This window comes from Canis lupus, chromosome 1 (assembly GCF_003254725.2).
Source record: "Canis lupus dingo isolate Sandy chromosome 1, ASM325472v2, whole genome shotgun sequence".
Lineage (NCBI taxonomy): Eukaryota > Metazoa > Chordata > Mammalia > Carnivora > Canidae > Canis > Canis lupus.
This window is the reverse complement of record NC_064243.1, coordinates 81,013,347-81,040,684: the sequence shown is the minus strand read 5'-3', so window position 1 is coordinate 81,040,684 and position 27,338 is coordinate 81,013,347. Positions and strand designations below refer to the sequence as shown.

The window sequence follows — 27,338 nt, the reverse complement described above, 5'->3', positions numbered from 1 at the left end:
GCGGATCTGATCCGTTATCACCACCATCCCCAACAGTATTGTGTGTAATTGTTTTTTTTTTTTTGTCATGCTATCTGACCATCCATCTGTCTAGCTTCTAGATTGCTGCTGCTGCTGGGCACACCACATTTATGTAGGTAGTCTTCAATGCACTATATGTGGTGATGAGAAAGACTGGCTTATATTTTCTTAGATTCATTCAGGGTCTCTTCCATGCCAAACGATGTCCTAGATGCCTTGTATTAGGACTGTGAGATATTTACCAGGATATATTAAAAACTTAGTTAATAATTTTGCAATGAATTCTTACATAGGACACCAAAATTACAGGCAACACAAGAGAAAAAATAGGTAAACTGGACCTCATCAAAATAAAAAAACTTGTGCGTCAAAGTTGTGCATCACTATCAAGACAGTGAAGAGACAACTTACAGAATGGATGGCCAATCACATATCTGGTAAGAGGTTAATATTCAGAAAATAGAACTCCTACAGCTGGCCAATAAGCATGTGCAGAGAGGCTCAAGATCATTCATCTTCGATACAAATCCAAATCACAATGAGATACCACTTCACATCTACCAGAATGGGTGTCATCAAAAAAAGTATAAAAATCTGTGTGGGCAAGGATGTGGAAAAACTGGAACCCTTGTGCATTGTTGGTGGGACTGTACAACAGTGTAGCCGCACCATTGGGTAGTTCCCCCAAAAGCTCAACATAGTATTACCATATGACCTGGCAATTTTATTCCTAGGTATATATCCAAAGGAATTGAAAGCAGGGACTATAATAGTTATTTGGACAATGAATTTCACTGCGTAGTATTCACAATAACCAGTGTGGAAACGACCCATGTGGCCATCAACAGAGGAATGGATAAACAAGAGGTAGGAGACACACAATAGAGTTTTATTCAGCTCTAGAAAAGTTGCCACAACCTTCGTGAATCTTGAAAACATGATGCTAAGTAAAAGAAGCCGGACAAAAGAACAAATGTTGTATGACTGCACTTATATGAGGTACATAGGATAGGAACATTAATAGAGCCAAAGTAGATTAGAAGTTAGTTGCAGAAGTTAGTTAGAAGGGGAAATGAGGAGTGACTGCTTAATGGTTTGGGGTGATAAAAATTTTTGGGAATAGTGATGGCTGTACAGCACTGTGAATATAATTAATGTCACTGAACTGTATGCTTTAAAATGGTTAAAATGACAAATTTTGTTAGATTTTTAAATTATGGTAAAATATATATCAAAAAGCACTGAACTGTGTGCTTTGAATGGGTGAATTACATGGCATGTGAGTTATAGGACAGTAGAGCTGTATTAAAATATCTATTTTGTAGATCCTGATAAATGTATTAATGTGATCCTGAAATTAATGTTAATGAGTAACATCAAAACACTACACCTATCAACTACTGAGCATCTATATTAGTCTCTGAGGCCCTATATATGTAACATTTCCATCTTTTCCAGTGAATTCCATCCTAAGAAAGATGGCAGTCATGCTATAACCTTCTCCTACTCCACATCCTTCTGTCTGACAAGACCCTCTTGGGGTCCACAGCTTCCATTTTTTTCTATCAATATTCTCGTTATCTATTGGTTGGGATAAAGAAATCTATGAAAACTTGACTGAGGGCCTATCACTTCTAACAAAATGCTTCACGAATTTTAGATGGCCAAATTGAAGACTTTTCAAACCAGCCTTACTGCAAAGTGGGGATTACCTCTGTAAGCTTATATCTAACCCTGCCAGGAGGGAGGAAAGAGCCATGAAGACAAATGCATTATTCCCATTTGCAGAGTTAACAAAGGTAATGTTTACATTTTTGACTTTTGACCAGAATAGAAATTTTTGTCAGCAATCAAGAAGGCTGGCATTATAATGAAAGTGCCATACAAATACCATGAGTATAATGTCCTAACTTTCTCGGTGTTATCGATTTAACTAATTCAACAGCAGTAACAGAATATTTAAAACTAGGACTAAGAGATTGCTGGGGTTGGAGCATCTTCTCATTTTCATAAAGGAACCCCATCTTTCTGGCTTGTGATGGAAGTTCCCTTTGATTTTTGTATTTACCCTATTTGGGGAAAAAAGGGCTATTTTTACTTAAACCCTAAAGACTATCACAACTAGATCGGACCAAGTTCAGCGAAGAGCACTTGCAGTGTATTAGGTTTTTAAGCATAAATTATATGATTTGAATAAATACAAACTACAAATAAATCATTATGGCCATCTTAGCAGGCACAGAATTCCACAGTCTCTATGAACAATTCTGCAATTCACATCCATGTGGAAATGGTAATTTCTCTTCCTGCAGAGAAATACAGAAATGGCATTCATCATGATTAAGACCTTGTACGTGCAGAAATGTGGAAGTGTGAAATTCATAATACTAGAAACATGTTTGTTATAAAAACATCATTGCAGAGTCGGCCTAGAATTTTTTTAGTTGCAGCTCTTACAAGGGCTTTGTATGAAATGACAGCTGTGTTTGCTCTGTGAATAAGTGTCTTTTTTTCTTTCTCCACGGCTAAGTTCTCTGTTCTCTGTGCGTTATGTGCACATTGAGGGAGATTAACAGTAAAAAAAAACATGTTCACAGTTTAAGCCCTTGGCAATGCACACATGTTGGAAGGAAGAAATGCTCGTAGTGATGGGGAATCTGGGGAAATTCACTGGATGAAAGACATAGGTAAAGAGATCATGAGGACATGGCAAAGAAGGAAAAAAAAAGTACCCAAAATATGTATCACAGAAAAAGTCTTTTGTTGGTGCAAAAAAAAAAAAAAAAAATCAAACCCACGTGTGGTGTGCTGTGGGTACTGCATGGAGTAGCTTGAGCCTTGGCGACTTTGCTCCATGGGGCAGGCTGTGCTGTATTTATCCCCTGTCGTCTTGCATGCAAGCACATCATGAAAACCTGCTGGCCTAACAGGGGTGCTATGTACAGAGTGGGGCATCATTTCCCACTTGCTGGTTCTCACTGAACTCTGGGGAAAAATTAAGTCTCTTTCAGGAGAGAGAGGCAAATGTGTGCTTAGGTATAAGTCAGATGCTTTATGCCCATCTTATTCAAGTACCTCTTATGGTTAAAGACTAGCCCATTGCTGTTGGAGACCAAGTTAGTGGCACACCAAGTTCCTTACTTCTATAGTTTCCGCAAAACAGTGAGGGATACAGTCTGGCATTTATAACTGAGTGGCAGGTTGGTGGCCAATAAAAAGGGGGTAAAAATGAAAACACTGTTTCAGCTAAGAAAGCATTTTTCTTTTCCCTAAGATTTTCTATTTATTCATGAGAGACACAGAGAGAGGCAGAGACACAGAGGGAGAAGCAGGCTCCCTGCAGGGGAGAAGCAGGAGGTGAGTTAAGAGAGAGGCAGAGGAAGAAGCAGGCTTCCTGCAGGGAGCCCTATGCAGGACTCCATCCCAGGACCCCAGGATCATGCCCTGAATCAAAGGCAGACGCTCAACCACTGAGCCCCCCAGGTGTCCTGAAAGCATTTGGTCTTGAAGGAACAGGAAAGCACAAAGGAGAATGTACTTGGAGAATGGACAGGAGCGCACACTGCTGACAAACTACAGAGAGTTCTATTTCTAATGCCTGATAACATCCCCCGAACATTTCTATTGCAAGCTGCCCACCTTTAGGATCTTAGATATGTTTGAGAAGGGAAATTCAGTTCCCCTTCTGTGAGCTGGCCCTGCCCCAAATGCCCGTGGGATGAAAAGATGAGTCAAACCCCCTCCTTAAGGACTTCACAAAGCTTTGTGACTTCACAAAGCCATAAAGCCAGTTGAATATTGCTTTTTTTTTTTTTTTAAGTAATTGCCTTTCTGAGGGAGCTTGCTGAACTGATACCTGTTGCACATCCTACATTGATAATGTCATTTAAAGAGGAGTCTGTCATACACACCTGTTCCCTACGTCTTTACGATAGCTACACCTGGGCTTGTGCTCTTCTCCCTGCCAGGTATAGCGCTAAGTGACTTATATGCAATTCTATTTAATTCTTTTCTACTTAGCAAACTGAATGGTTGAATAGACTTGCCTAAGCTTACCATGGCAGTTAAGTGGCAGAGTTGGAACTTTGTGACATTCAAAGCTGTCCTCTGTCCTCTGACCTACTAATCATCTAGACCTGAGTTTGGCATGCTTTCTCTGTAAAGGACCCCAGAATGAGGTTGGTGACACAGGAAGACCATTAACTCACCTCCAGGCCACACTTACTGCTAGAGCAGATTCTCTTGAAGAAGTGAGGGCTGGCTGATAGACTACACAAAGAATGGTGAGAGAAATGAAGACAGGGTACTGAGGGGAACCCCAAGCCTTAATGCTACCCGTTGTGGCAGAGAGGAATAGTACTGAAGGACTGTACAGGAAAAATGCTGTGGGTTATAAAGGCAAATAGAATGTAAAGGGACCAGCCCTTGAACCTGCCAAAAGGTGGGGAGCTGCTGGAACGGTCTCCTGGTCAGAGGGGCTGGTGAGTGCCACAGTTGATGTATCCCTCTGCCTTGATGGGAGTAGGCTGTGGGTGCCCTAGCTGACCTGCTGCCTCAAGGAGCCATGGGACCCTAGCCCACACCAGCCCTGGCCCTCCCACCAAGGTTGGCTTAGCTCTATGCACCTTGGAACACCCCTGATTATTGCTCACTACAGCCTTAGCCATCACTCCAACAGGGCATGGGTGCTAAGCATGCAGGAACACTCTAGGCTCCTACCACCTTGCCTATGGCAGCCCTGCCAGGGCACCCTGGGGAGCCCTGTGGGAAGCACCTTAGGGTGCCCTGAGATTTGTACCTTGTCTTGGCTCTAGCTACCCTGCCATAGTGCCCCCTGGGACACTCCGGATTACACCTACTTGAACTTCAATTGTTCTTCCAGGGCATCTTGAGTAGAGAGCCCTGGGACTGCTCCCTGTGCTTAGAGGCCCAGGACCCCTGGCTTGCACTTACTTCCTCTTGAGTTATCCTGCCTGGGGTATGCTGGCTTATGTCTACTTCAAATTTAACTGTCCTGCCAAGGCACCCTCTACATGAAAAGCCTTGGGATCCCCTAGCTTGTACTCACTTCAGATCTAACTATTCTGTCAAGGTGCTGCCTGTAAGAGCCCCAGGACTGCCCCCATCCATGCCCACTTCAGCTCCAACCATCCCACCAGGGCAACCCCAGCATGCAATGCTGTGGGATCCCCAGCCCATGCCAGCCACAGCTCTGGCAAAAAGTCATCATGCACAAACACATGGTCTACACAGTGGGCAACCATACATGAGACTATCCCATCAAGTTTAGGAGACATAGTTGTTCCATCTACTTCATAGAGACAAACACAGACAGTCAAGCCAAATGACATAGTGGAATATGCCCCAAACAAGAACAAGACAAACCTCACAAAAAAAACTAAAACTGAGCTAAGCAATATGCCTGATAGAGTTTAATGGTCATAAAGATGCCTACCAGCTTAGAAGAGTAGAGGAACTCAGCAAGAAATTCTTCAATAAGAGAGAAAATGTATTTAAAAAAATCAAAATTAATACAATAACTGGAATGAAAAAAATGTACACCGAAAAGCAAATTAATAAGGAAGACCAGATAAGGGTAGCCTGGGTAGTTCTATGGTTTAGCGCCGCCTTCAGCCCAGGGTGTGATCCTGGAGATCTGGGATCAAGTCCCACATCAGGCTCCCTGCATGGAGCCTGCTTCTCCCTCTGCCTGTGTCTTTGCCTCTCTCTCTCTCTCTCTCTCTCTCTCTCTCTCTCTCTCTCTCTGTTTCTCTCATGAATAAATAAATAAAATATTTTAAAAAAAGGAAGACCAGGTGATGGAAAAGCACACAAGCTCAGCAGTACAAAAAATGTTTTTAAAATGAGGATAGGTTAAGGGATGTCTTGGATGCCAGCAAGCAAATGTCTGTATTATGAGGCACCAGAAAAAGAGAAAGAGGAAGAAAATGTATTCAAAGAAATAATAGCTGAAAACTTCCCTTATCTAAGGGAGAAAAAACAGAACTTTAGGTTCAAAAAGCATAGAGTCTCAAACAAGATGGACCCAAGGAGGCCCACGGACACAATAATTAAACGTCAAGGGTTAAAAAGAGAATTTTAAAAGCAGCAAGAGAGAAGCAAAAATTTACATAAAAGGTAAATCACTTAAGTCTATCCACTGATTTTTCAGCAGGAATATGGTCATCCAGAAGAAAGAGGCATGATTGATAGATTCAAATGTTAAAAGGGGAAAAAAATCTGCAATCAAGAATACTTTACTTGGTGAGGTTAGCATTCAGACCTGAGGGAGAGATACTGAGTTTCCCAGACAAACAAATGATAAAGGACTTCATCACTACTAAAGGACCTTACAAGAAATGTTAAAGTGACTTCTTCAAGTGGAAAAGGCCATAATTAAAAAAAAAAAGTATGAATAAAAAGACGTAAAATGGGATAACATATATATAAACTGGAGGAGTGAGTAAAAAAGATCTTTTGGAATGTGTTCAAACATTAGTGGCCATCAAAACTTGATACAGACCACGACATACTTAGGATGTTATGTTCAAACCTCGAACCTCGAACCTGGTGGCAACTGCAAGCCCAAGACCTGGAATACAGATACACAAAAACTAAAAAAGCCAGGCATAGCACTACAGAGAGTCAGCAATCACAAGACAGCAAACAAGGAGAAGAAGGGAACAAAAGAAAGAAAGAAACAGAGAATAAAAACAACCAAAAAAATTTTAATAAAATGGCAGTAAGAAAAAAAAAACGGCATTAAGTACATAGCTATCAACAATTATTTTACATGTAAATTGTCTAAATGTTCCATCAAAGGACACAGGATGGCAGAATAGAGAAAAAAGTAAGACGTCTCTAAATGCTGCCTACCAGAGACTCAGTCTGTGTGTGCCTTTAGGTCTGAAGTGAAAGTACAGATAAAAAATATTCCATACAAAAGAAAGTGGAAAAAAACAAAACAAAACGCTGGGCATCAATACTTATATCAGATGAAACAGACTTTAAAACAAAGACTGTAACAAGAGACGAAGGGATTACATAATGGTAAAGGGGTCAATCCATCAAGAAGGTAAACCAATTGTAATTATGTACCCAACACCGGAGCCCCTAAATACAGAAAGCAAATATTAATGATATAAAAACAGAAAGTGATAGTAATACCAAGGGACTTTGAAACCCACTTACATCAATGGATAAATGATCCAGGCAAAAAATCAACAAAGAAACCACGTTTTTGACTGACACATTAGAGCAGATATATACAGAAATATATTTATGTATAGATACATATAGAAATTCTATCCAAAGCGACAAAATACACATTGTTTTCAAATGCACATGGGACATTCTCCAGGAGAAATCACATGCTAGGCCACAAAACAAGCCTCAATAAATTTAAGAAGACTGGGACCATATCACACATTTTTTTCTAACCACAATGGTATAAAGCTAGAAATCAGTAACAAGAAAGACACCAGAAAAAACAAACACACAGAGGCCAAACAACTTGGTAGTAAACAACCACCAGGTCAATAAAAAAAATCCAAGAGGAAACGAAAAAATACATGGAGACAAATGAAAATGAAAACAAAGGGCCAAATATTTGATATGCAGCAAAAGCAGTTCTATGAGGGAAATTTATAATGACAGACCTACCTCAAAAAATGAAAATCTCACACAACCTAACATTACACCTAAAAGAACTAGAAAAAGAACAAAGAAAACCCAAATTTAGTAGAAGGAAGGACCTGATAAATATCAGATCAGAAATAAATGAAAGAGACTAAAAAACAGAAAAGATCAATGAAACCAAGACCAGGTTCTTGGAAAAGATAAACAAAATTGATAAACCTTTAGTCAAATTCATTAAGAAAGAAAGAGAGTAACAACCAACCACAGAAATACAAAGGATTATAAAAAACTACTATAAAAAATTCTATGCTGACAAGTTGGACAATCTATAAGAAACAGATAAATTCCTTTTTTTAAAAAATTTTTTTCAATTTATTTATTTATGATAGTCACAGAGAGAGAGAGAGAGGCAGAGACACAGGCAGAGGGAGAAGCAGGCTCCATGCACCGGGAGCCCGATGTGGGATTCGATCCCAGGTCTCCAGGATCGCACCCTGGGCCAAAGGCAGGCGCCAAACCGCTGCGCCACCCAAGGGATCCCAGAAACAGATAAATTCCTAGAAACATACAATCTTCTAAAACTGAATCAGAAGAAACAAAATCTGAACAGATCAATTACTAGTAATCAATTCCTAGAAACATACAATCTTCTAAAACTGAACCAGAAGAAACAAAATCTGAACAGATCAATTACCAGTAAAAATGGAACTGGTAATCAACTTCAAACAAACTGGAAGTCTAGTGTCAATTGGCTTCACAGGTGAATTCTACCCAACTTTAAAAAAATATCTATTCTGAATCATTATATCAAACTATTATAAAAACAGGACAGGAAGGGAAACTTCCAGATGCATTCTACAAGGTCAGTTTTACCTTCTTACCAAACTGGACAAAAGTCACTACAAAAACAAGCAAACAAACAAAACTCTACAGGCCAGCATCTCTGATGAACTTAGATGCAAAAATCAAAAAACAGTAGCAAACCATATTCAACAATACATTAAAAGGATCATTCACCACGGTCACAAGGGGTCCAGTCCAGGGATCCAGAGGTGGTTCAATACTCACAAATCAAGCAATGTGATACATCCCATTAACAAAATGAAAGATAAAAACCATATGACTATCTCAAATGAGGCAGCAAAAGCATTTGACAAAATTCAACATCTGTTCATGATGAAAACCCTCAACAAAGTAGGCTTAGACTTATAACTGAACAAAATAAAGGCAACATATGAAAAACCCACAGCTAACATTCTCAATGGGGAAAAACTTTTCCCCTAAGATCAGGATGTTCATTCTCACTACTTTTAATCAATATAGTACTGTAAGTACTAGTGACAGCAATCAGACAAGAAGAAGGAATAAAGGGCATGCAAATTGATAAGAAAGAAGTTAAACTGTCAGTATTTGTACAATATATTTCTATACAAAGAAAACCCTAAAGACTCCAGTGAAAAATTACTAGAATAAGTAAAGTTGTAGGATACAAAATTAGTACACATAAATTGGTTCCATTTCTATATAGTTAATAATGAAGTAGCAGAAAGAGAAATGAAGAAAACAATCACATTTACAATTGCACCAAAAATAATAAAATACCTAGGAATAAACTTAACGAAGATCTATACTCTGAAAACTATGAAATACTGATAAAAAAAATTGAAGATGACACAAATAAATGGAATGATTTTCCATGCTCATGGATTGGAAAGTATTAAAATGTCCATACTACCCAAAGCAATTGACAGACTTCACAAAATCTCTATCAAAATACCAAGAGCATTTTTCATAGAAATAGTACAACCAATTTTAAGATTTTTTTAAAAGATTTTTATTTTATTTATTCATGAGACACACAGAGAGAGAGGCAGAGACACAGGCTCCATGCAGGGAGCCCGATGTGGGACTTGATCCCAGGTCTCCAGGAGCATGCCCTGGGCCGAAGGCAGGCGCTAAACTGCTGAGCCACCCAGGGATCCCCTTCTAAGATTTTTATGGAACCACAAAAGACCCTAAATAGCCAAAAAAAAAAAAAAAAAGTGAGAAATAAGAACACAGCTGGAAGTATCACAATGCCACAATGCCAGATTTCAAGATCTACTATAAAACTGCAGTAATCAGGGATGCCTGGGTGGCTCAGTGGGTGAGCATCTGCCTTTGGCTCAGGTCATAATCTTGGGGTCCTGGGATCGAGTCTCATAACAGGCTCCCTGCCTGGAGCCTGCTTCTCCCTCTGCCTAGGTCTCTGCCCCACCCCCCCGCCGCTGTCTCTCATGAATAAATAAAACATCTTAAAGAAAAAACCTGTAGTAATAAAAAAACTATTAAATTGGCACAAAAACAGACACATAGGTCAACAAGACAGAATAGAGAGCCCAGAGATAAATCTACACTTGCATGGTCAATTAATCTGTGACAAAGGAAGCAAGAATACCCAATGGGGAGAAGACAATCTCTTCAATACATGATGCTGAGAAAACTGGAGAGCTACCTGAAAAACAGTGAAACTGGACCGCTTTCTCGCACCACATACAAAAATAAACTCAAAATGGATTAAATACCTAAATTTGAGATTTAAAAACCATAAAACTCCTAGAAAAGAAAAAAAAAAACAGGCAGTAATCTCTTTGATATTGGCTTTACCAACATATTTCTAGTTAGGTCTCCTTTGAAGGGAAACCAAAGCAAAAATAACCTTATTAAAGCTATACTCAAATAAAAAGCTTGGGAACAGTGAAGGTAATCTTCAATAAAATAAAGCAAAACATATTTGATAAGGGTTTAATACCCAAAATATATAAAGAACTTCAACAACTCAATACTAAAAACACAGATAATCTGATTAAAAATAGACAGAAGACCTGAATAGACATTTTTCCAAAGAAGACATACAGGTGGCCAACAGGTACATAAAAAAGATGCTCAACATCACTAATCATCAGGGAAATGCAAATTAAAACCACACTGAGGTATCACCTGACACCTGTCAGAATGGGTAAAATAAAAAATATAAGAAACAACTGGTGTTGATAAGGATGTGGAAAAAAAGGAACCCTCCTGTGCCATCGGTGGGTCTAAATACTGGTGTAGCCACTGTGGAAACAATATGGAAATTCGTCAAAAAACTAAAAACAGGATTAGCATATGATTCAGTAATTCCACTACCCAGCAGTAAATAAACAAAAAAGTAAATAAATATACGTGTATATATATTATACATATATACAAAAGTATTTATTATATATAATACATATATAAATGTGAAAAGATATATGCACCCCTATGTTTACTACAGCATTATTTACAATAGCCAAGATACAGAAGCAACCCAAGTGTCTGTCAACAGATGAATGGATAAAGAAGCTGTGGTATATGTGTATAGATGTGTATGTACACACACAATACATACACACACGATGGAATATTACATAGGCATAAGGAGAGGTCATGCCACTGAGACAACATGAGAGTATAATGCTAAGTGAAATAATTCAGAGAAAGATAACCACCATAAAAAAAAAAAAAAGGATAACCACCATATGATTTCACTCACACAGAATCTAAAGAACAAATAAATAAATAAACAGACCCATAAATACCAAAAACTGATGGCTGCCAGTTGGGTTGCGTAGATAGATGGGTGAAATGAGTGAAAGGGAGTGGGAGACAGAAGCTTCCAGTTGTGGAATGAATCAAGCCCAGGCACAGCATAGGGAATATAGTCACCAATGCTGTATGGTGACAGATGGAAGCTCCCCCTGCGGTGAGCACAGCCTAACACACGGACTTGTCATATCACTATGTTATACACCTGAAACTAATATAACCTTATGGATCAACTATATTTCAATTGAAAGAAAAAAGGGGCAAAGAGCATAAGTATTTTAGGTTTTGTGGGCCATTCGGTTGGTCACAACCACTCAACTGTGCTGTTAAAGCATAGAAACAGTCTGTGGATAAATGAATGGGTGTGACTGTTTCAATAAAACTTTATAAAAAGCGGTAGCAAGCCATAGTTTGCCACTCCTAATCTAGACTCCAGTATGTATGGGCAGGTGTGTGGGTCTCTTGCCAGAGAAGCTCTTTCGGAGAAGTGGCTGTGACTGGCTTGTTTCAGAGTGCCTTGGTGTGGATGCATTTTGTTACCTGTCAACAAGTATTTCTCAGAATGGTTGGGTGTCATGCCCAGTCGTTGAGGATTTCAGAGTCTAGTTGAGTAGGCAAGATGTGTTTATAAGTAGTAAGTAATGCAAAAACAAAGGAGTACTGATGCAGGTGTTATGGATTCTAAGTACTACAGGAAGAGTGTAGAGGTTGGTGCCATCCTGAAGGATGACAGGATCAGGTCATGCAGCGCCCTCCCCAAAATATTTCCTACCACTCACCATGTGTCAGGTATCATGCTAAAATATCATACATGTATCTTGGAGTCTACAAAACAATCGCATGAGCTTGGTCCTAAAGTCTTGAGAAATTGAATGACTTGATCATGGTTCTACAAAGTATCAAAACTGTGAAGGTGAACCTGGGTAGAGTGATTTCAGAGCCTGGGCTCTGGACACAAAGCTCTGTTCTTTTTCCACAGAGGCAAGAGCAGACAGTTAACAAAAGAAGGCATTATGATGGTCGATACACAATTGTTCAAAACTAGGGGACTGTTCCTCCTCTCACGCACTTAATTCAAAACACGTAAGTTGTTTTCTTTCGCTATCACTTTTCAGCATTGTTGGGGGAATTGAAACCTTTCAGGTTGTTAAAGAGCAGGGCAAACAATCATTTGTACTTCATCAATCACACAGGCAGCCTTTCCAGGCAGAGGCAGCAACAATGTGCTGCGTGCAATGTGTGAGCTCTTGTGTGGCTGGCTAGGCAGCCAAGCAGATCCCCTGCTACTGGGCTGGCTGAAGAGTGCTGACTTACCATCATATTCTGGGAAGTAGTCAACTAGGTGGGAATACATAATTTTCTCCTCTAGAAGATCTTTCTTGTTTAAGAATAGAATAACCGAAGAGTTCTGGAACCAGGGATATGTGATAATTGTTCTAAAGAGTGCTTTGCTTTCCTCCATTCGGTTCTGAAAAAAATCAGAAAAACAAGGCATGAATTACAGGATTACTCAATCTGTGACTTGTTTGTGTTGGAAGTACAACCCATCTCCTGTATGCATTCAAAATTTTGTAACCTCGGGCTGGATGGTAGTAGCTTTTATCAGGATTTACATGCAAAGGGTTCATGACACCCATCAGCTCTTTTATTAAGTTAACTCTCAGTCTGACAAGCAGGTGACCAGCTCTTCTTCCCACAGACACACTCACCACTAGGTCATTCCCACACCCAGGTCACAGACAAAGGCAGATTAGGGAGAGTCCTCCTTTTCCTGGGGACATAAAAGCCTTGGTGCATGGGGACACTTCTTCCTGGCTATACCGATGATTCTTTCTGGCCTCCACAGTTTAGTGCTATGTGTGATGACTAAGTTTCCAGCAGTGAAAACACCTGCCTGGGACTCAGCCCACCTCCAGCGCTCCTGGGGGCCTGGTGGTTGAAGCCGGAGCATCCTACTCCCATGGCATCCAGCCTGGATCAGGGCAGGGCTCTGAATCCAGGCACACATCACTTAGAACAACTACTCTCTGGTTTATGGTCATCAGTTTAGCCAAGCAGCCCAACTGGCCCCATTAACTCCAGGACTTTTGCTGGGAACTCTGGAAGACAGAACCTTGATTTCATGCAGAATGTGGATGAGGACTCACGTAGGCTCAGGAACTTCAGACAACCATCTTGAAGTAGAAAATAAACCAGGTCCTGCTCATTTGCTTTTAACTACCTGAACTTGGTTCTGCCTCTGGATTTTCAGCAACATTGGCCAATATGTATTCTTTAGTTTTGAAGCTAGTTTGAACTGTGTTTTTCTGTTTGTTGTATAAAATACTTGCAATGGATATACCTGGATACACCCCCCCGCCCCCCAAACTTCTCAAAGGAGATGAATGAATAAATGACATTTCAGGGATGGCCATGAAGACTAGGTGTTCAAGCTGTTCATGTTTTCCGCTCAGAGTCTGCCTTCCTCATGTAGAAGGTTCCCTAAGTTTCATAGTGCAGTGTTACAAAGGCCCAGCATACTCCTCCGGACAACCTTTTGACTGCAGTTCCAGGAAATCTCCAGGAAACTCAGCTCACCAAGGAAAATTTTCTGATCCTAATTTTGTCTTGTTCTTTCCTTCTATAAAGTGTGCCAATTCAAATCAGGTTGAAAAGACCCACTTTTCAAAAAGAGATCTTTACCAAGTTCTGTAAAGCAGATGATCGTCAATATGCCAATCTCTTCAACTTTTAAACTTCCTCCCTAGCACTGCTCAGACATTTAAATATGAAAGCACATGGAATATAAAAAATAGTGAAAGGGAATAAAGGGGAAAGGAGAAAAAATGAGTGGGAAATATCAGAAAGAGAGACAGAACATGAGAGACTCCTAACTGTGGGAAACGAACAAGGGGTGGTGGAAAGGGAGGTGGGCAGGGGGTGGGGGTGATGGGGGAACGGGCACTGAGGGGGGCACTTGATGGGATGAACACTGGGTGTTATGCTATATGTTGGCAAATTGAACTCCAATAAAAAAATAATACGAATGCACAGTGGGACAGATACAGAGTAAGGGGTAGTTCATGGTTCAAGGGACAATGTTTATTTCACTGTGTACATTTCTCTTTTATACAAATGATATGCATGGCTTTTAAAATATCTATCTATGTGCCTTTTACTGGTTATCATCACCAGTGGTAAAATTTTAATCCCCAGAAACAACAGTCATTAAGAAATCATGTCTTGGAGCCTATGGTTTTACAGGTTGAAAATTTCAGGGCTGAAGATCAGCAAAGGCCCAAATAAGAACTGAAAGAATTCTAAAAGAATCTAAAGAAGGTTAAACTCAATAGTGACATCTCTGATGGGAGAGTTAACTTTTTTCCCCCTTTACATAAAGAAATTCTAGAAAGGCATACTGTGGTCTTCAAAGAAGCCCTGTTTAAAAGGTGGGTATATACACACTGGCATCAACCAAGTGAGTCTCCATTAGAAAGTTATTAGAGTTAGCACTCTCCAGAAGAGATGTGATGGGATCCTTGGGGACAGGGTTCTCTTCGGGCTTTTACTGGCTTTATTCAAAGGTAAGAGTCTGGACCCTGGGAGGAGTCAGGAAAAGAAAGAATGGCGCTAAATTCATATAAAGGAGGCTCCTAAGGGATGCGTGGATGGTTCAGGTTGAGCGAATGCCCTTGGCTCAGGTTGTGATCCTGGGGCCCTGGGATTGAGTCCGGCATCAGGCTCCTCACAGGGAACCTGCCTCTCCCTCTGCCTGTGTCTCTGCCTCTTTCTCTCTCTCTCTGTCTCTCATGAATAAATAAGTAAAATTAAAAAAAAAAAAAAAAAGGAGGCTTGAAACTCAAAAGAGTTTCAAGACTGGACTGGGAAGAACCCCCAAGCTCCATGTGGAGTCTGCTGGGAAATGACCTCAAACCAGCCTGAAGGACAGTGGCCCGGAAGAGTGGACTGAGTTCAGCACCAAGTTCTGGGGATGACTCACCCAGCTGGTTGTCCCTCTGTGCCCACTGTGACTGTACTCAGAGCCACTCTGGAAGCAGGGCCGCTGCCCGCGCTGGTCCCACTGAAGCTTTGCCTGCACGTGCAGGTGGGAGCTGCTCTTTGCTCTCAACCATTTACCATAACGTGTGTATGGACTGGGACTAGAGCTTCTGATTGAGGGAAAAACTAGAAAGCAACCAGCTGACTGGCGGCATCATCAGTTATCACTGTACTTTCGACTAGGTCTACAAATGCAATCTAGGCAGGGGCCCTGGGAATCTGTATCTGCACTCAGCCCTCTGGGTGATTCCTGTGCAGGCTCCGCTTTGGGAAGCACAGGGCTGCAGAAGGGGTCCTCCAACTTGATGTGTGCTATGAGCAAGCAGGGTACCTCGTTAAAACACGGATCCTGATCCAGAGTCAGATGGGGCCTGCGATGTTGCATTCCGCATAAGCTCCCAGGTGGTGGGAGCCCACCTGGAGTTGGAAGATGCAGAAAGCTCATCCAGGCAGGACAACGAAAAATTCCCTTTTTTGCAATGAGAAGTGCAGATCCTGTGATGAAAATCTAACCATGCCACCTTCATTCTTTTTATTTTTCCCAATTAACATCCTGACTTTATGCTTTGAGGTTTTTTTTTTTTTTTTTAATTTTATTTATTTATTCGTGAGCTACACAGAGAGAGAGGCAGAGACATTGGCAGAGGGAGAAGCAGGCTCCATGCAGGGAGTCCGATGTGGGACTCGATCCTAGGACCCTGGGATCATGACCTGAGTCAAAGGCAGACACTCAACCACTGAGCCGGCCAGGCATCTAGCGCTTTGGGTTATTTACTCCACAGAGAGAATTTCTTATCAGCCCCCCTCCCCCCACACCCACCCCGGGCCATGTAAGAATATTTATAAACTTGTATGCTACACATCAAAGCCCCTGGACTAAGTCTAAATGAACTAAATGAGATTTTCACGATGCTTCACAGGGTGGTAGAACCTGTAGAGCATGAGGGATAATCCACTTTGCTCGGGAAAATTGCTATCTATGAAGGAACAGCATGTCCTAGGAGATGTGGTGGCGCTTGCTTTTTAGGAACTTGCCAGGGCATGGGATTTCAAGGAGGAAAACAGAACAGCAATGTAGGAGACACAGGGACAACTGAAGAGGAGAAACAATGAGGCTTTGTTCCCCTCTCAGGAAAGGTTTAAAGGCAGTCCTGAGGGGTGGTGCTCATTACACCCACCTTCTCTTGGGGGTTTTAACCAGCTGAGTAAAAAAATGATCCTAGTAAAGGTTTTACTACTTCAGACATGGCTCCTTGTGAACAGGGTGGGCCTAGCCTAAAAAGACTCTGGTCCGAAAAAGACTCTTGTCACCCCCACCTACAACTTCTCCCAAACTGAAAGCAAGTGTCTTTCTCAATGCAGGGTGACCTGATGGAGGTGACAAAGCTGGAACGGAGGAAGCAAAGAGAGAAGGGGCTGCCTGGGCCCGCCTGGTCTCTGCTGCCCCCCAGGGATGGAAAGAGGACTGAGGCTCAGAGTGAGCTCATTGGCCAGTGGGTCTCCATGTAGTCACCCTGCCTGAAGTAAATGTGGCCAGAGAAGTGTCTTGGCCAGATCACACTTGATAGACACTGATTGTGCTTCTTCAAAATTCTTATGTTTGAAGCCCTACCCCTTGATGTGACAGTTTTAGGAAGTGGGGCTTTGGGGAGTTGATTAGGTCATGAGAATAGGACCCTGGAGAATGGGATCAGTGCCCTTAGAAAAGTAAAATCCTATCCCCCAATGTGATGACGTTGAGAGGTAGGGCCAACTGGAGGTGATGAGGATTAGTTCCCCCATTAGATGCCAGAGAGCTCCCTTAATATCTCCTGCCATGTGAGGACACAGAGAGAATACTGTCCTCTCTTAACCCGCAAGGAGCCCTTCACCAGACATTGAAACTGCTCATGCCTTGATCTCAGACTTCCCAGCCTCCAGAACTGTGAGCAAAGTTTTCTGTTTATAAAAGCCATCCGCCTGTGCTGATTGGTTACAGCCGCTGGAAAGGACTAAGACAATGCTGATCAGGTGAGTTATTCCTACCCCCAGGCTGGCACCGATCAAGGGGTAAAGCCCTCAACTGAAAAGCATTCACCCCGACCCCGGGCCCTGGGAGAAGGACAGGCTCCCTGCTCCTCACTTAGTAATCTGAGGCAGAGCGCCATGACCACTGAGTGTCCTCCCTGCAAGATCACCAAAAAAAAAAATCCCTGTTCAAGCCATCTAATCTTCCAACACTGCAAACTGATTCTTGAGATCTGCCATCTCCAGCCAACACTGCTGTTTCATGCAACCAACCCCCTGCCAACACGTGACTAACGCTGCCTCCAGGGAAGGGCCCTGAAAGGCATTCACCACTTAGCACGGCCTGACCCCGTTGCACATCTTCAGCCTGAACTCCTGCACAAATGTCCTTTTTGCCACAAAAACAGGCTCCATGTCACGGCTGTCACACAGGGTGGCTGTAAATTCCTGACCCGTGGCCAGTAGGAGCAGTCCCCGCTCCTAATCCTTCGAGGCCTAGATCAACAGGCCTTCCCAAGAAATCCTTCTCTGAGCCTCTCTTGGATTGACCCTGTCTGCCCCCTGCTCCCTGCCCCCCACACACTGTCCTACTGTTCCTCATTTGCCAATCTCCTGGATACACACAGAGTTTGCTGGAAGCTGGGAATGAAGGTGTGCTGGACAGCATCCTAGAGGATGGACGAGGACAGGAGTGTCCATGTGATGGCCCTGTGAAAGTGGTCGACAGAAGATGCCGGGGTCACATGAGAAGGAAAGGTTTGGTGGGAGAAGGCTTAAAAGCAAAGGTAGTTTTGGGATGCCTGGGTGGCTCAGTGGTTGAGTGTCTGCCTTCAGCTATGGGCATGATCCTGGGGTCCTGGGATTGAGTCCTGCATCGGGATTCCCACAGGGAGCTTGCTTCTCCTTCTGCCTGCGTCTGTCTTTTATGAACAAACAAATAAAATCTTGCCCAAAAAGCAAAGGTAGTTTTAAGTCGAATCTCGATGAAGGCGAGATGGAGGAAAGGTGAACAAAAGCAAAGCCAAGGAGGACCTGAATCCATAACTGTGTGAGAGGAGATTTGTGGGAACTCTTTATGGACTAGTTCATCAGGGCTTCTGATCCCTGTAATGTGGGCATTAAGAAAATTCTCCACGTTAATATGAAACATTTCTTCCTCATTTGCATCTTGGGGGGCAGCTGGAATGGGACAAACACACCATGTTCTGTGAAGGACACATGTGCTTGAGCCTCTGTTGTGGCCCTAATATAACCTGGTGTGCGTGCAGTCCTGCTCATTGTCAGCGCTGGCAGGCGCTAGGAGCCTACAGAAAACCCCACCAGACAGCTCAAGTGTGGCTTAACGAGATGCAATCATTTGCCTGGAGCTAGGAGGCCACTGCTTTCCTTCTGGCTCTTGGGCAAACCTCTCTCCCATTGAGGAATAGGCCAGATCCAGTGGACATGGCCCAAGAAACCAACTGGAAGCTGGCTTTCCTCAGGCTATGACCTGGCCCAAATCTCTGCATGAAATATTACCAATGGGCCTGAAGGGATACTATGCCCTGTCTGGAGCCTTTGGGGCCCTGCTGCCACAGAGAGCTGATGTTTGCTGAGAAGGCTGTGGTGCCTCACATCCCCCTGCAGAGCTGGTATTTTTTCCCTTTGGTGAAAGTTAGCATCAAACCAGAGATTGGAATGTCCAATTCTAGAACTTCTGCAGCTTCTCATTATTTTGCCAGTAAGTACCTGTTCCTCTCACAAAATTCACTTATTTTCTTTACCAAAAAATACAATTTAGACTAAGACCCTTAACTCTTGCCCATGATACAAGCCACCCACCTGCCTCCTTCTCCTTGTGGATATTTTTCCCTCTTGCTAATGGTTTAAGACACATTGATTTACATTCCCTGTAAGATTTAGAAGGCAGCCTTTATTATTTTTATTTTTTTTTTAGTCAGCCTTTAAAATATAAAACTATACACTTAAGACATAAACCTGCAGAATGCCATTGAGTTGCCAGTGAAGGCAGATAGTCACCCATCCATCAGTCATCCATCGTCCACCAGATAGACATCCATACTCAGATGTCTCCCCAGACACGGTGAACCCCGGAGAACCTGGGATGAAGCTTTCAAGGCCCAGAGAAGCCTTCTGGTATCAGAGATACAGATGATCTGAGTGACCTACAAACATACTAGTAAATGCCAGCAAGGGGTCAGGTGGCTGTGATTGTGTATTCACAATCCATGTGTCCAATTCTGTGACTCTGTAATCCCTGAGCTTTCAGCTTCAAGGCCAAAGTCATACATTTGACTTAAATGAGTGATGTACAGATATACAGAAGGAGATACATGACCATGTCTACAGAGCAATGCATATTTATCGTATTTTACGATTAAAAAAAAGATTTTATTTATTTATTCATTCATGAAAGACACAGAGAAAGAGGCAGAGACATAGGCAGAGGAAGAAGCAGGCTCCCTACCGGAGAGCCTGATGCAGGACTCAATAACAAGACTGTAGGATCACGACCTGAGCCGAAGGCAGACGCTCAATTACTGAGCCACCCAGGTACCCTGCTTTATGAAGTTTTTAAACCCAGGACTTCAGAGTTACAGGTTAAGACATCTGCTGGCCACATAATCACACTCCACTGTGATTCCAAGGAGCACCCAAGGCTTCCTTCTATCTACTGGCATGTGATGGAAAATGTGCATGCAAGCAAGGGACACTATGCAGGGGACCTTTTCATTGGCACCATTTCTGTTTCTGAAATTGATGTGGAAAGGAGATCCTCACAATGTACGGTTTTTATGCTTCAGGAATCCATATAGCACTACACCTTAAATACCACTCTTTGATTGCTCTGACAAGCTTCATGATTTCTTCTCAGATGTAACTCACTCAAGAGTATTCTTATAAATAAACTTTATTAAAGGCCATTATTTTAAACAAGCAAACTTGTTTTAATGTAATGATCCATGATATTGTAAAATTTGAATTAAAACGGTCATTTGTTATCAAACATCGAATCCTTTTTTTTTTTTTTTAAGACATTGAATACTTTGAAAAATTCACATCTTTAACAGGGAACTAGGAAATGTTCTCTCGGGTATTTCATTTGATACATGTCAACTGGGTAAATAAACCAAACAACTCAAAAGACATAACTCCAAAGCCTTATGAAATAACATTTCCAAGTTGGTCTTCTGTATATTTCTTTCCACCCTCGATGATTTAGGAAAAAGCTTGGCGTGTCTGACTTTGTATCCCCAGCAGGATCTCATTGTTATGTGTCCAATCGGATGTCAGTACTACACTGAGAATTCAAAACACATTCTGTGTCAAGCTCCTGTTGGTGGGGGTTGGGGTGAGGGTGGGAGGAAAGGGCCAGCGCTATGGGCTGGGGACCTCAGCTTCCTTATACTTCCCAAAGCTTGGGAGCACAGAACGAGACAATGTGTGCAAAGCACTCAGCAGTGATCTCAGCACACAGTATCTTGCAATAATGGCCACTGTCAGAGATGGCAAAATTGCTGCATAGGAACCTCAATTCACAGGGCACCTGGGTGGCTCAATGGCTGAGCATCTGCCTTTGGCTCAGGTCATAATCCCGGGATCGAGTCCTGTTATCAGGCTCCTGCTTCTCCCTCTGCGTGTGTCCCTGCCTCTCTGTGTCTCTCATTAAAAAATAAATCTTTTTTTTTTTTTTTAAAGGAACCTTAATTCGCTTTCCTCAAATCCTTGACCAAACTCTGAATCCAGAGAAATCTTTCTATTCCCTGGATTTGCACAAAGTTACTCTATCCATGCTTTCAAATTCAGATATATTTGATTTATTTTTATTTTATTATTTTTTAATTTGATATATTTGATTTATAAGAAACTGGAAAATTGTTTGGGTTTCCATCAATTGCTCACTTAGAAAATGTTTCTTCCAACTGTCCATACGTTAAGGGGGAATATCCTTAAAATGCTTAAAAATGTTCAATACTCTCAACCCCAGAGCAAACCAAGAAAATAGATACAATATATAAATGGAGCAGCTGGAATGACAAAGACCGTGCCCTAGCCTTTCTACTTCTGCTACTCAAATCAGATGACAGGAATAGAAATAATAAGGGATAACTAAATACAGCTGGATAGACCAAATGTCCTCCGTAATTTTCTTAGTCTTTGCAAATCTTTGCAAGCGATTATTTGAGATCGAATCTGACATACCTTCCAAGCTTGAAGACAGCTCCTGGAGGTTTTAATATTATAATTTCTGCCTATGAGTCAATGTAATCTACTGTACAGGATGTTTAGAGAAGCAAAGAAAGAGAGCATATTTGCCTCTTACCTCCAGGTCTGAGTTTTCTAGGCAATGAAATGAGGCCCTTGGGAAGTGAACTGATGCAAACCAGAGTGAGTTGTAGGAGAAAGTGGGGGGAGGAAGGAAGGTGGGGCAGAGATCAGAGGGAAGGATCAGGAAGAGATGTTCACATCCTCAGACCAAAGAGAAGAGAGGGCCTCAACATGAGGGAGAGAAAAACACAAGTGTTTAACCCCTCTGATGTGGGAGCCCACAGGAAGATGGGATGATATCTTTAATAGTTCCTAGTGTTTTAGTTCAGTCAAGTGGTCAAGCAGTGGCTTGCAAACATTATTTTACAGCACTCTGATCTTTCTACTTACAATCACCCTGTGCTCCACTGTCCTACTCATTTTATGCTACATGTCAGTGATCCAATGTCTACCCTTAACTTACATAAATTCCTTCTCTTATAATACCCCTCACCTGCTGAGTCAGGATTTCAATATTAAATGCCTTGAGTATTCCTGTCATTGACTTTTCAATTTGTTGACCTTCCTCCCATCTTTCTCGTACTCCACCCACAACCATCAGCCTGTGTCACCATTTTGGGGCCGTTCTGCCAGCAGCTCAGGAGAGATCACCACCTCCTTGCTCTCTGACATGATGTCTCAGGGCCAAAAGCAGCTGACTTCCCACACCCCACCCGTGCTTCTCAAAAATTGCTCTATCATACCACAAACTTAAATCCCATATGCTGTCACTTTCATTGTGAGTCCTTGCCCTCCACTAAATATCCAGGCATCAGGTAATTTCTCCTTGCTGGTTCACTGGGTATTTCTTCCAGCCTAAATCTCACGAAGACCAGTAACTCCCATATTTCAAACTTGTTTAATTTGAGGACTGTAATTTCCTTGGTTTTTCCTGGAGCTAATTGGAGAAGACTTACAAATTTTTGCATAATTAAGATATAGATTGACCTGCAGAGTTTAGACAGAAGAATGACTTACTCAGCATCCCAACCTATCATTAACTCCTTGGGTTATGTCCCCAATCACATAAAATGTTTCAGCAACAACCAGCTTGGTAGCCATGCTCTAGACCAGTCATCAGAAGAGTCAAGGAAACAACCAGAGAGATCTACAGGAATGTGGCTGACACCTGAATGGCTGGACCCTAACTCTGGAACCCCAGTAAACCCATCAGCATGGGTCAAGAATCCAGAGCACAACCTGGCTGAATAAGCCTATGTTCACACTGCAGCAAGCTCATATGCTTGAAGAAAGAGCTCATTTACTGAGGTTCACTTGATATGTCTTTACTAGATTCTCAGCCAGAACCAGATGCAAATTAACTTAAAATGGGCAACAAAGAAGATACAGATTATTTCCATAGACACTAAATATTTTTTATAAAAATTTAAATTCAATCTGCCAACATATAGCATAACATCCAGTGCTCATCACATTACGTGCCCTCCTTAATGCCCGTCACCCAGTTACCCCATACCCCCACCCACCTCCCTGATTTGAGGGAGCTTCACTGGTGAGACACAAGGAGACATTTAATGTTGGCTTCAGGGCACAGTTAAAGCTGAAAGGCTGCATTTTGACCCACTTGTGTGGAACTGTGAAGTACAGCAAACAGGAAATTACGGGAATTCTGAATTATGTTGTGTACAAACTTCCAAGACCGAATACTAGTTTCATGGCGCTCCATTCCCTAAGGACCTTAAGATTCTGAAATTCTGATCTGACCTGAATGTTAACAGTAGTAACAAAAAGAACTTTAGAAAGAAAATCTCAGTTGGCTTTCCCCAAGCTATCCTTGTGTTTGTTTTCTACACTTTCAAAAGGTATTTAAAATAAAGCCTAGTGATATTTTTTCCATTATAAAATTAATATGGTCATGGAAGAAAATTTAAAAACTATAAAGAGCAAGAAGAAGGAAAAAATTCCCTGGTTGAACTGCCCACATAAAACTATTGTTGTTCTTGTTGTTTTTCTCAATTTTAACAATTTTAGCTTTTTCTAGTCTTTGAACTATGCAGCTTCAGGGTTCATTTTGTATTTAGTGCTTTCTGAGATAATGGAAAGTTGCTTTTGGACCTGCACCATCCAACTCAGAAGCCACTAGCTGCATGTGGCTACTGAGCACTTGAAGAGTAGCTAATGAAACTGAGGAAATAACTTTTAAATTTTATTTAAATATTAGTCATGAGGGACCTGTGGTTACTATACTAGACAGTGCTGTTTTAAAGGACTGCGATTATTTTGTACATAAAATATATCCTGTACTTTGCTTTCAACATTACATCCTAAGCATTTTTCAGTTTTAAAATTCATAAATATTTGAATAGCTTCATAGTTTTAGTGAACTGAACTAAATCTCTATTGTAAGATACTTTGCACTATTATCAGATTATAATTTATAACTCTGTACATAGATTTCCATTGTGAAATTTTTTTAAACTTAAAAAAATTAATACTATTTTTTTTAGAGAGAGGAGAGTGTGTGTGCAGCAGGACAGAGGGAGAGGGAGAGGGAGAAGAGGGAGAGAGAGAGAGAGAGAGAATCTCAAGCAGGCTCCATAAGGGGCTTGACCTCAGGACCTTGAGATCATAACCTGAGCTGAAATCAAGAGTCAGACCCCTAACTGACTGCGCCACCCTGGAGCCCCTGAAAATTTTCTTTATAACAGCATATCAAAGTAGGTTATAAAATTTAAGGCCCCTGGTAACAGACTATTAGATGGCTTTCTAGAGGAGGTGAGCAAACTTAGGGACCCTGTAATAGTGTATAGTTGCTCATTTTACTATTCCTTCTCAAGAAGAGAGTTCAAGCCTTTCAAAATCTTTTTTATATCAAACTACATGTGGCATAAAAGGATATACCAAATGATAGGGCGAAGAAAACAATAGTTCAATGTCTTGGTTTGAATTTCTTTGGTTATCTGTGAGGTGGAACATTTTCCAGTAGATTTACTAATGTAGTATTTTCCCTTTTTGTGAATTGTCTGCTCCTGTCTTTGCTAATGAAAACTGGTCATGTTTTTTGCTCTTTATGTTTGGTTATGGGTTTGTATGAACTCTTTATATACTATAGTTATCAAACATTTTAGGTTTGATCAGTTTTTGTCATTTTGAATATTGAGTGTCTTAAAGAGGTTTTCAGTGCTGCCTTTGGCCCAGGGCATGACCCTGGAGACCCGGGATCAAGTCCCACATCGGGCTCCCTGTGTGTCTCTGCCTCTCTCTCTCTGTGACTCTCATAAATAAATAAATAAAATCTTTAAAAAAAATCAGATTAAATAGCTCTGATATTTCTAACTTAAAAAAAAAAAAAAACAGTTCTCCTTTGTTATAAATTCCCACTGGGTTCTCTTTTTCTTTAAAAGCCAACTTGGTTTTCTGTGCTAGCCAGCTTGGTTAACTTAAGTCATAGTTCAACCCAAACAAGTATTTTGCCAACTGTACTGGAGCTATTGCAAAGAGTAATGTGTGCCTGAATGTCAGCTTTCTGATTCTATGGTTGATTTCAATAGTGACTTGACCACATAACTGGAGACTGTGGATAAAGAGAAATAGAAATAGGCTATGGGGATGTTGTAGGGATAAGGGATTGAAAAGGAAACAGGCTCAGATGATACAACTGAGCTTGGCAATCCTGAATAGCCAAAAAGGTCTAAGGAAGATCTGATCCATCTACACAAATCAGTTACATACACATCCATACATCAGACTAATCTGGGCAAAAGTCCTGGTGTGTCAGTCACGCTGGAAAGTCTAAGTCTAGGGAAAATGGGGATGAAATAAAATAATCCAAACCAATTTGGTAAAATATTTCCTTTCGATGCCTCAAAATGTTTTTAGAGATGGGTCAGTTTGGCCCAGAAACTGGTTGCCTCAATTCTTTGGCAAATGCAAAAGGGTGACATCGGTGTGAGGATAAGAACTTGGTTTACTGTGTGTCCAAAGAGATAAGCTCAAAAGACTTGTATGGACTGCATTTTTGAGACCTTTACAATACGGTACCATGTGACCTGGCCTGTTTGTGATCACATACACTCTGAAGTCTGTGTCAAAATTCTTGGCTTCTACCCTTCAGACCTCTCCTTCTACCCCTCAGAGACTGCAAGTGTATGGCTAGAATTTCCAATGAGAAGGATCAGATAGTGGATAATAATGGAGAATTCAGACAGGGAATCTGAGTCAGTATGGAACTGAAGGGCAGCAGTGAGCAGATAACTGGTCAAATGCTAACTAAATTAAGGAGAGAGGATGTGTGACCTGTTAGCATGGAAATTGTCTCAGAAGGAATATATAAAATATTCTGAAAATAAGTCCCTTGTGAAACCAGTCTTGTGCATTATATTTCTAAGGTCATTTTTACATTTTTAAACAATAAATGATTTGTTGTATAATTAATAGATTTCTTTTTTGGTCTGATTTTCAGGGATATATGTGAGGAAAGTTTTCAGACTCTGACATTTTGGCTATGTGAGTAGTCTTATTTATTTTATATAAAGCTTAATAATGCTCATGATAAAAACGAACATTTGTTTAGTATAAATATATACCAGACACTGTTCAAAGCACGTTAGTGTATAAAGTGTTGGCAAGCTTCTCTGTAAAGGGCTGGATAGTAAATATTTTAAGGCTTTGCAGGCTACATGGTCTCAGATGTAATTGTTCAGCTCTGCTAACATAGCACGGAAAGCATTTATAGACAATACATAAATGCATGAGTGTGGCTGGGTTCCAACAAAACTTTGTTTTGGACACAGCAATGTGAATTTTGTAAAGTTTTCATGTGTCAAGAAGTATTATTCTTATCTTGATTTTATTTCCCAGCCACCGAAAAATGTAAAAACCAATCTTTGCTTCCAAGCTGTGCAGTACAGATAGTGGGCTGGATTTGGCTTGTGGGCTATAGTCTGCTGACCCTTGGTGTAGAACAGCATTTAATTCTCATGCCAAATCTGAACAGTAGGTATTGTTGTGACTCCTATTTCCTAGGTGAGAAGACTGATAAAAAGCAAGTTAATATAATACTATGTACTTAAATAACTATCACAGCTGTTTGAATTATTAGCAACATTTCAATTTATACACACACACATATATGAGTTGGAGTATATTTACTTACAACTTATGTTCAGAGAATTGATAATGTGTGATGTGAAGCACATAAACGTGGAAATAAAAGCAAAAATAAGGTTTCTTCCTGTAAATCTGTCACATCTTTGAGACTTAAATTTCCCCCTAACTTGTTTCCCTAATTCTTAGATATTGAGTTTCTAAATTTATTTTCCTTATTTTCTTAAGGAAAAAGCATCGTTTTCTTCCTTTCCATGGGACAGAGAATGAAACATAAAAAGAATCAGTGTCTAAATTCACTTGCTTAATTTTTAGCGTGAGGGCTACTTAGATTTTAGTTGATCTATTTACCCAGATGTTACACACATGTAAAAATGTCTTCCCATATGTTTAAATACCATACAGCTGGGTACTTTAAAACCCATAAAATTCTTGTAAAATAGCCCTCATTTGAAGATGATCTATTTTTCATGCTACTTTAAGTCACTTACAGAATAATTCTACAAATATTCTTAGTTAACAAGAGGCTAATAATAACCTGTGTGTAGATTACTCTGTTCTTATTTTTACTACTTATTCCTCTAGATGACTGACAAAGGGCAGGTAGGGTGGGGACAATGAACATGAAACACCCAAACCACCTGGCTTTG

General features: G+C 41.0%; 1 protein-coding gene and 1 long non-coding RNA gene across 4 annotated transcripts in view; one reads left to right on the top strand and one right to left on the bottom strand.

Moving 5' to 3' along the window:
* The window catches only part of LOC112644686 (guanine nucleotide-binding protein G(q) subunit alpha), a 306,975-nt gene that overhangs the window by 5,508 nt on the left and 274,129 nt on the right, over positions 1-27,338 (bottom strand). For both annotated transcript variants that reach the window (XM_025423273.3, XM_035699957.2), the window contains exon 6: positions 12,583-12,736. In XM_025423273.3, the coding sequence (XP_025279058.1) occupies positions 12,583-12,736 (154 nt within the window). The remainder of the gene's footprint in view (positions 1-12,582; positions 12,737-27,338) is intronic.
* Positions 3,857-20,320, top strand: LOC112644687 (uncharacterized). Of its 2 annotated transcripts, none has more exons than XR_003126644.2 (3): positions 3,857-3,989; positions 12,248-12,351; positions 16,669-20,320. It is a non-coding gene; the product is annotated as an uncharacterized LOC112644687 (long non-coding RNA). The 2 variants fall into 2 exon arrangements; XR_007400985.1 differs by lacking the exon at positions 3,857-3,989 and adding an exon at positions 4,107-4,304.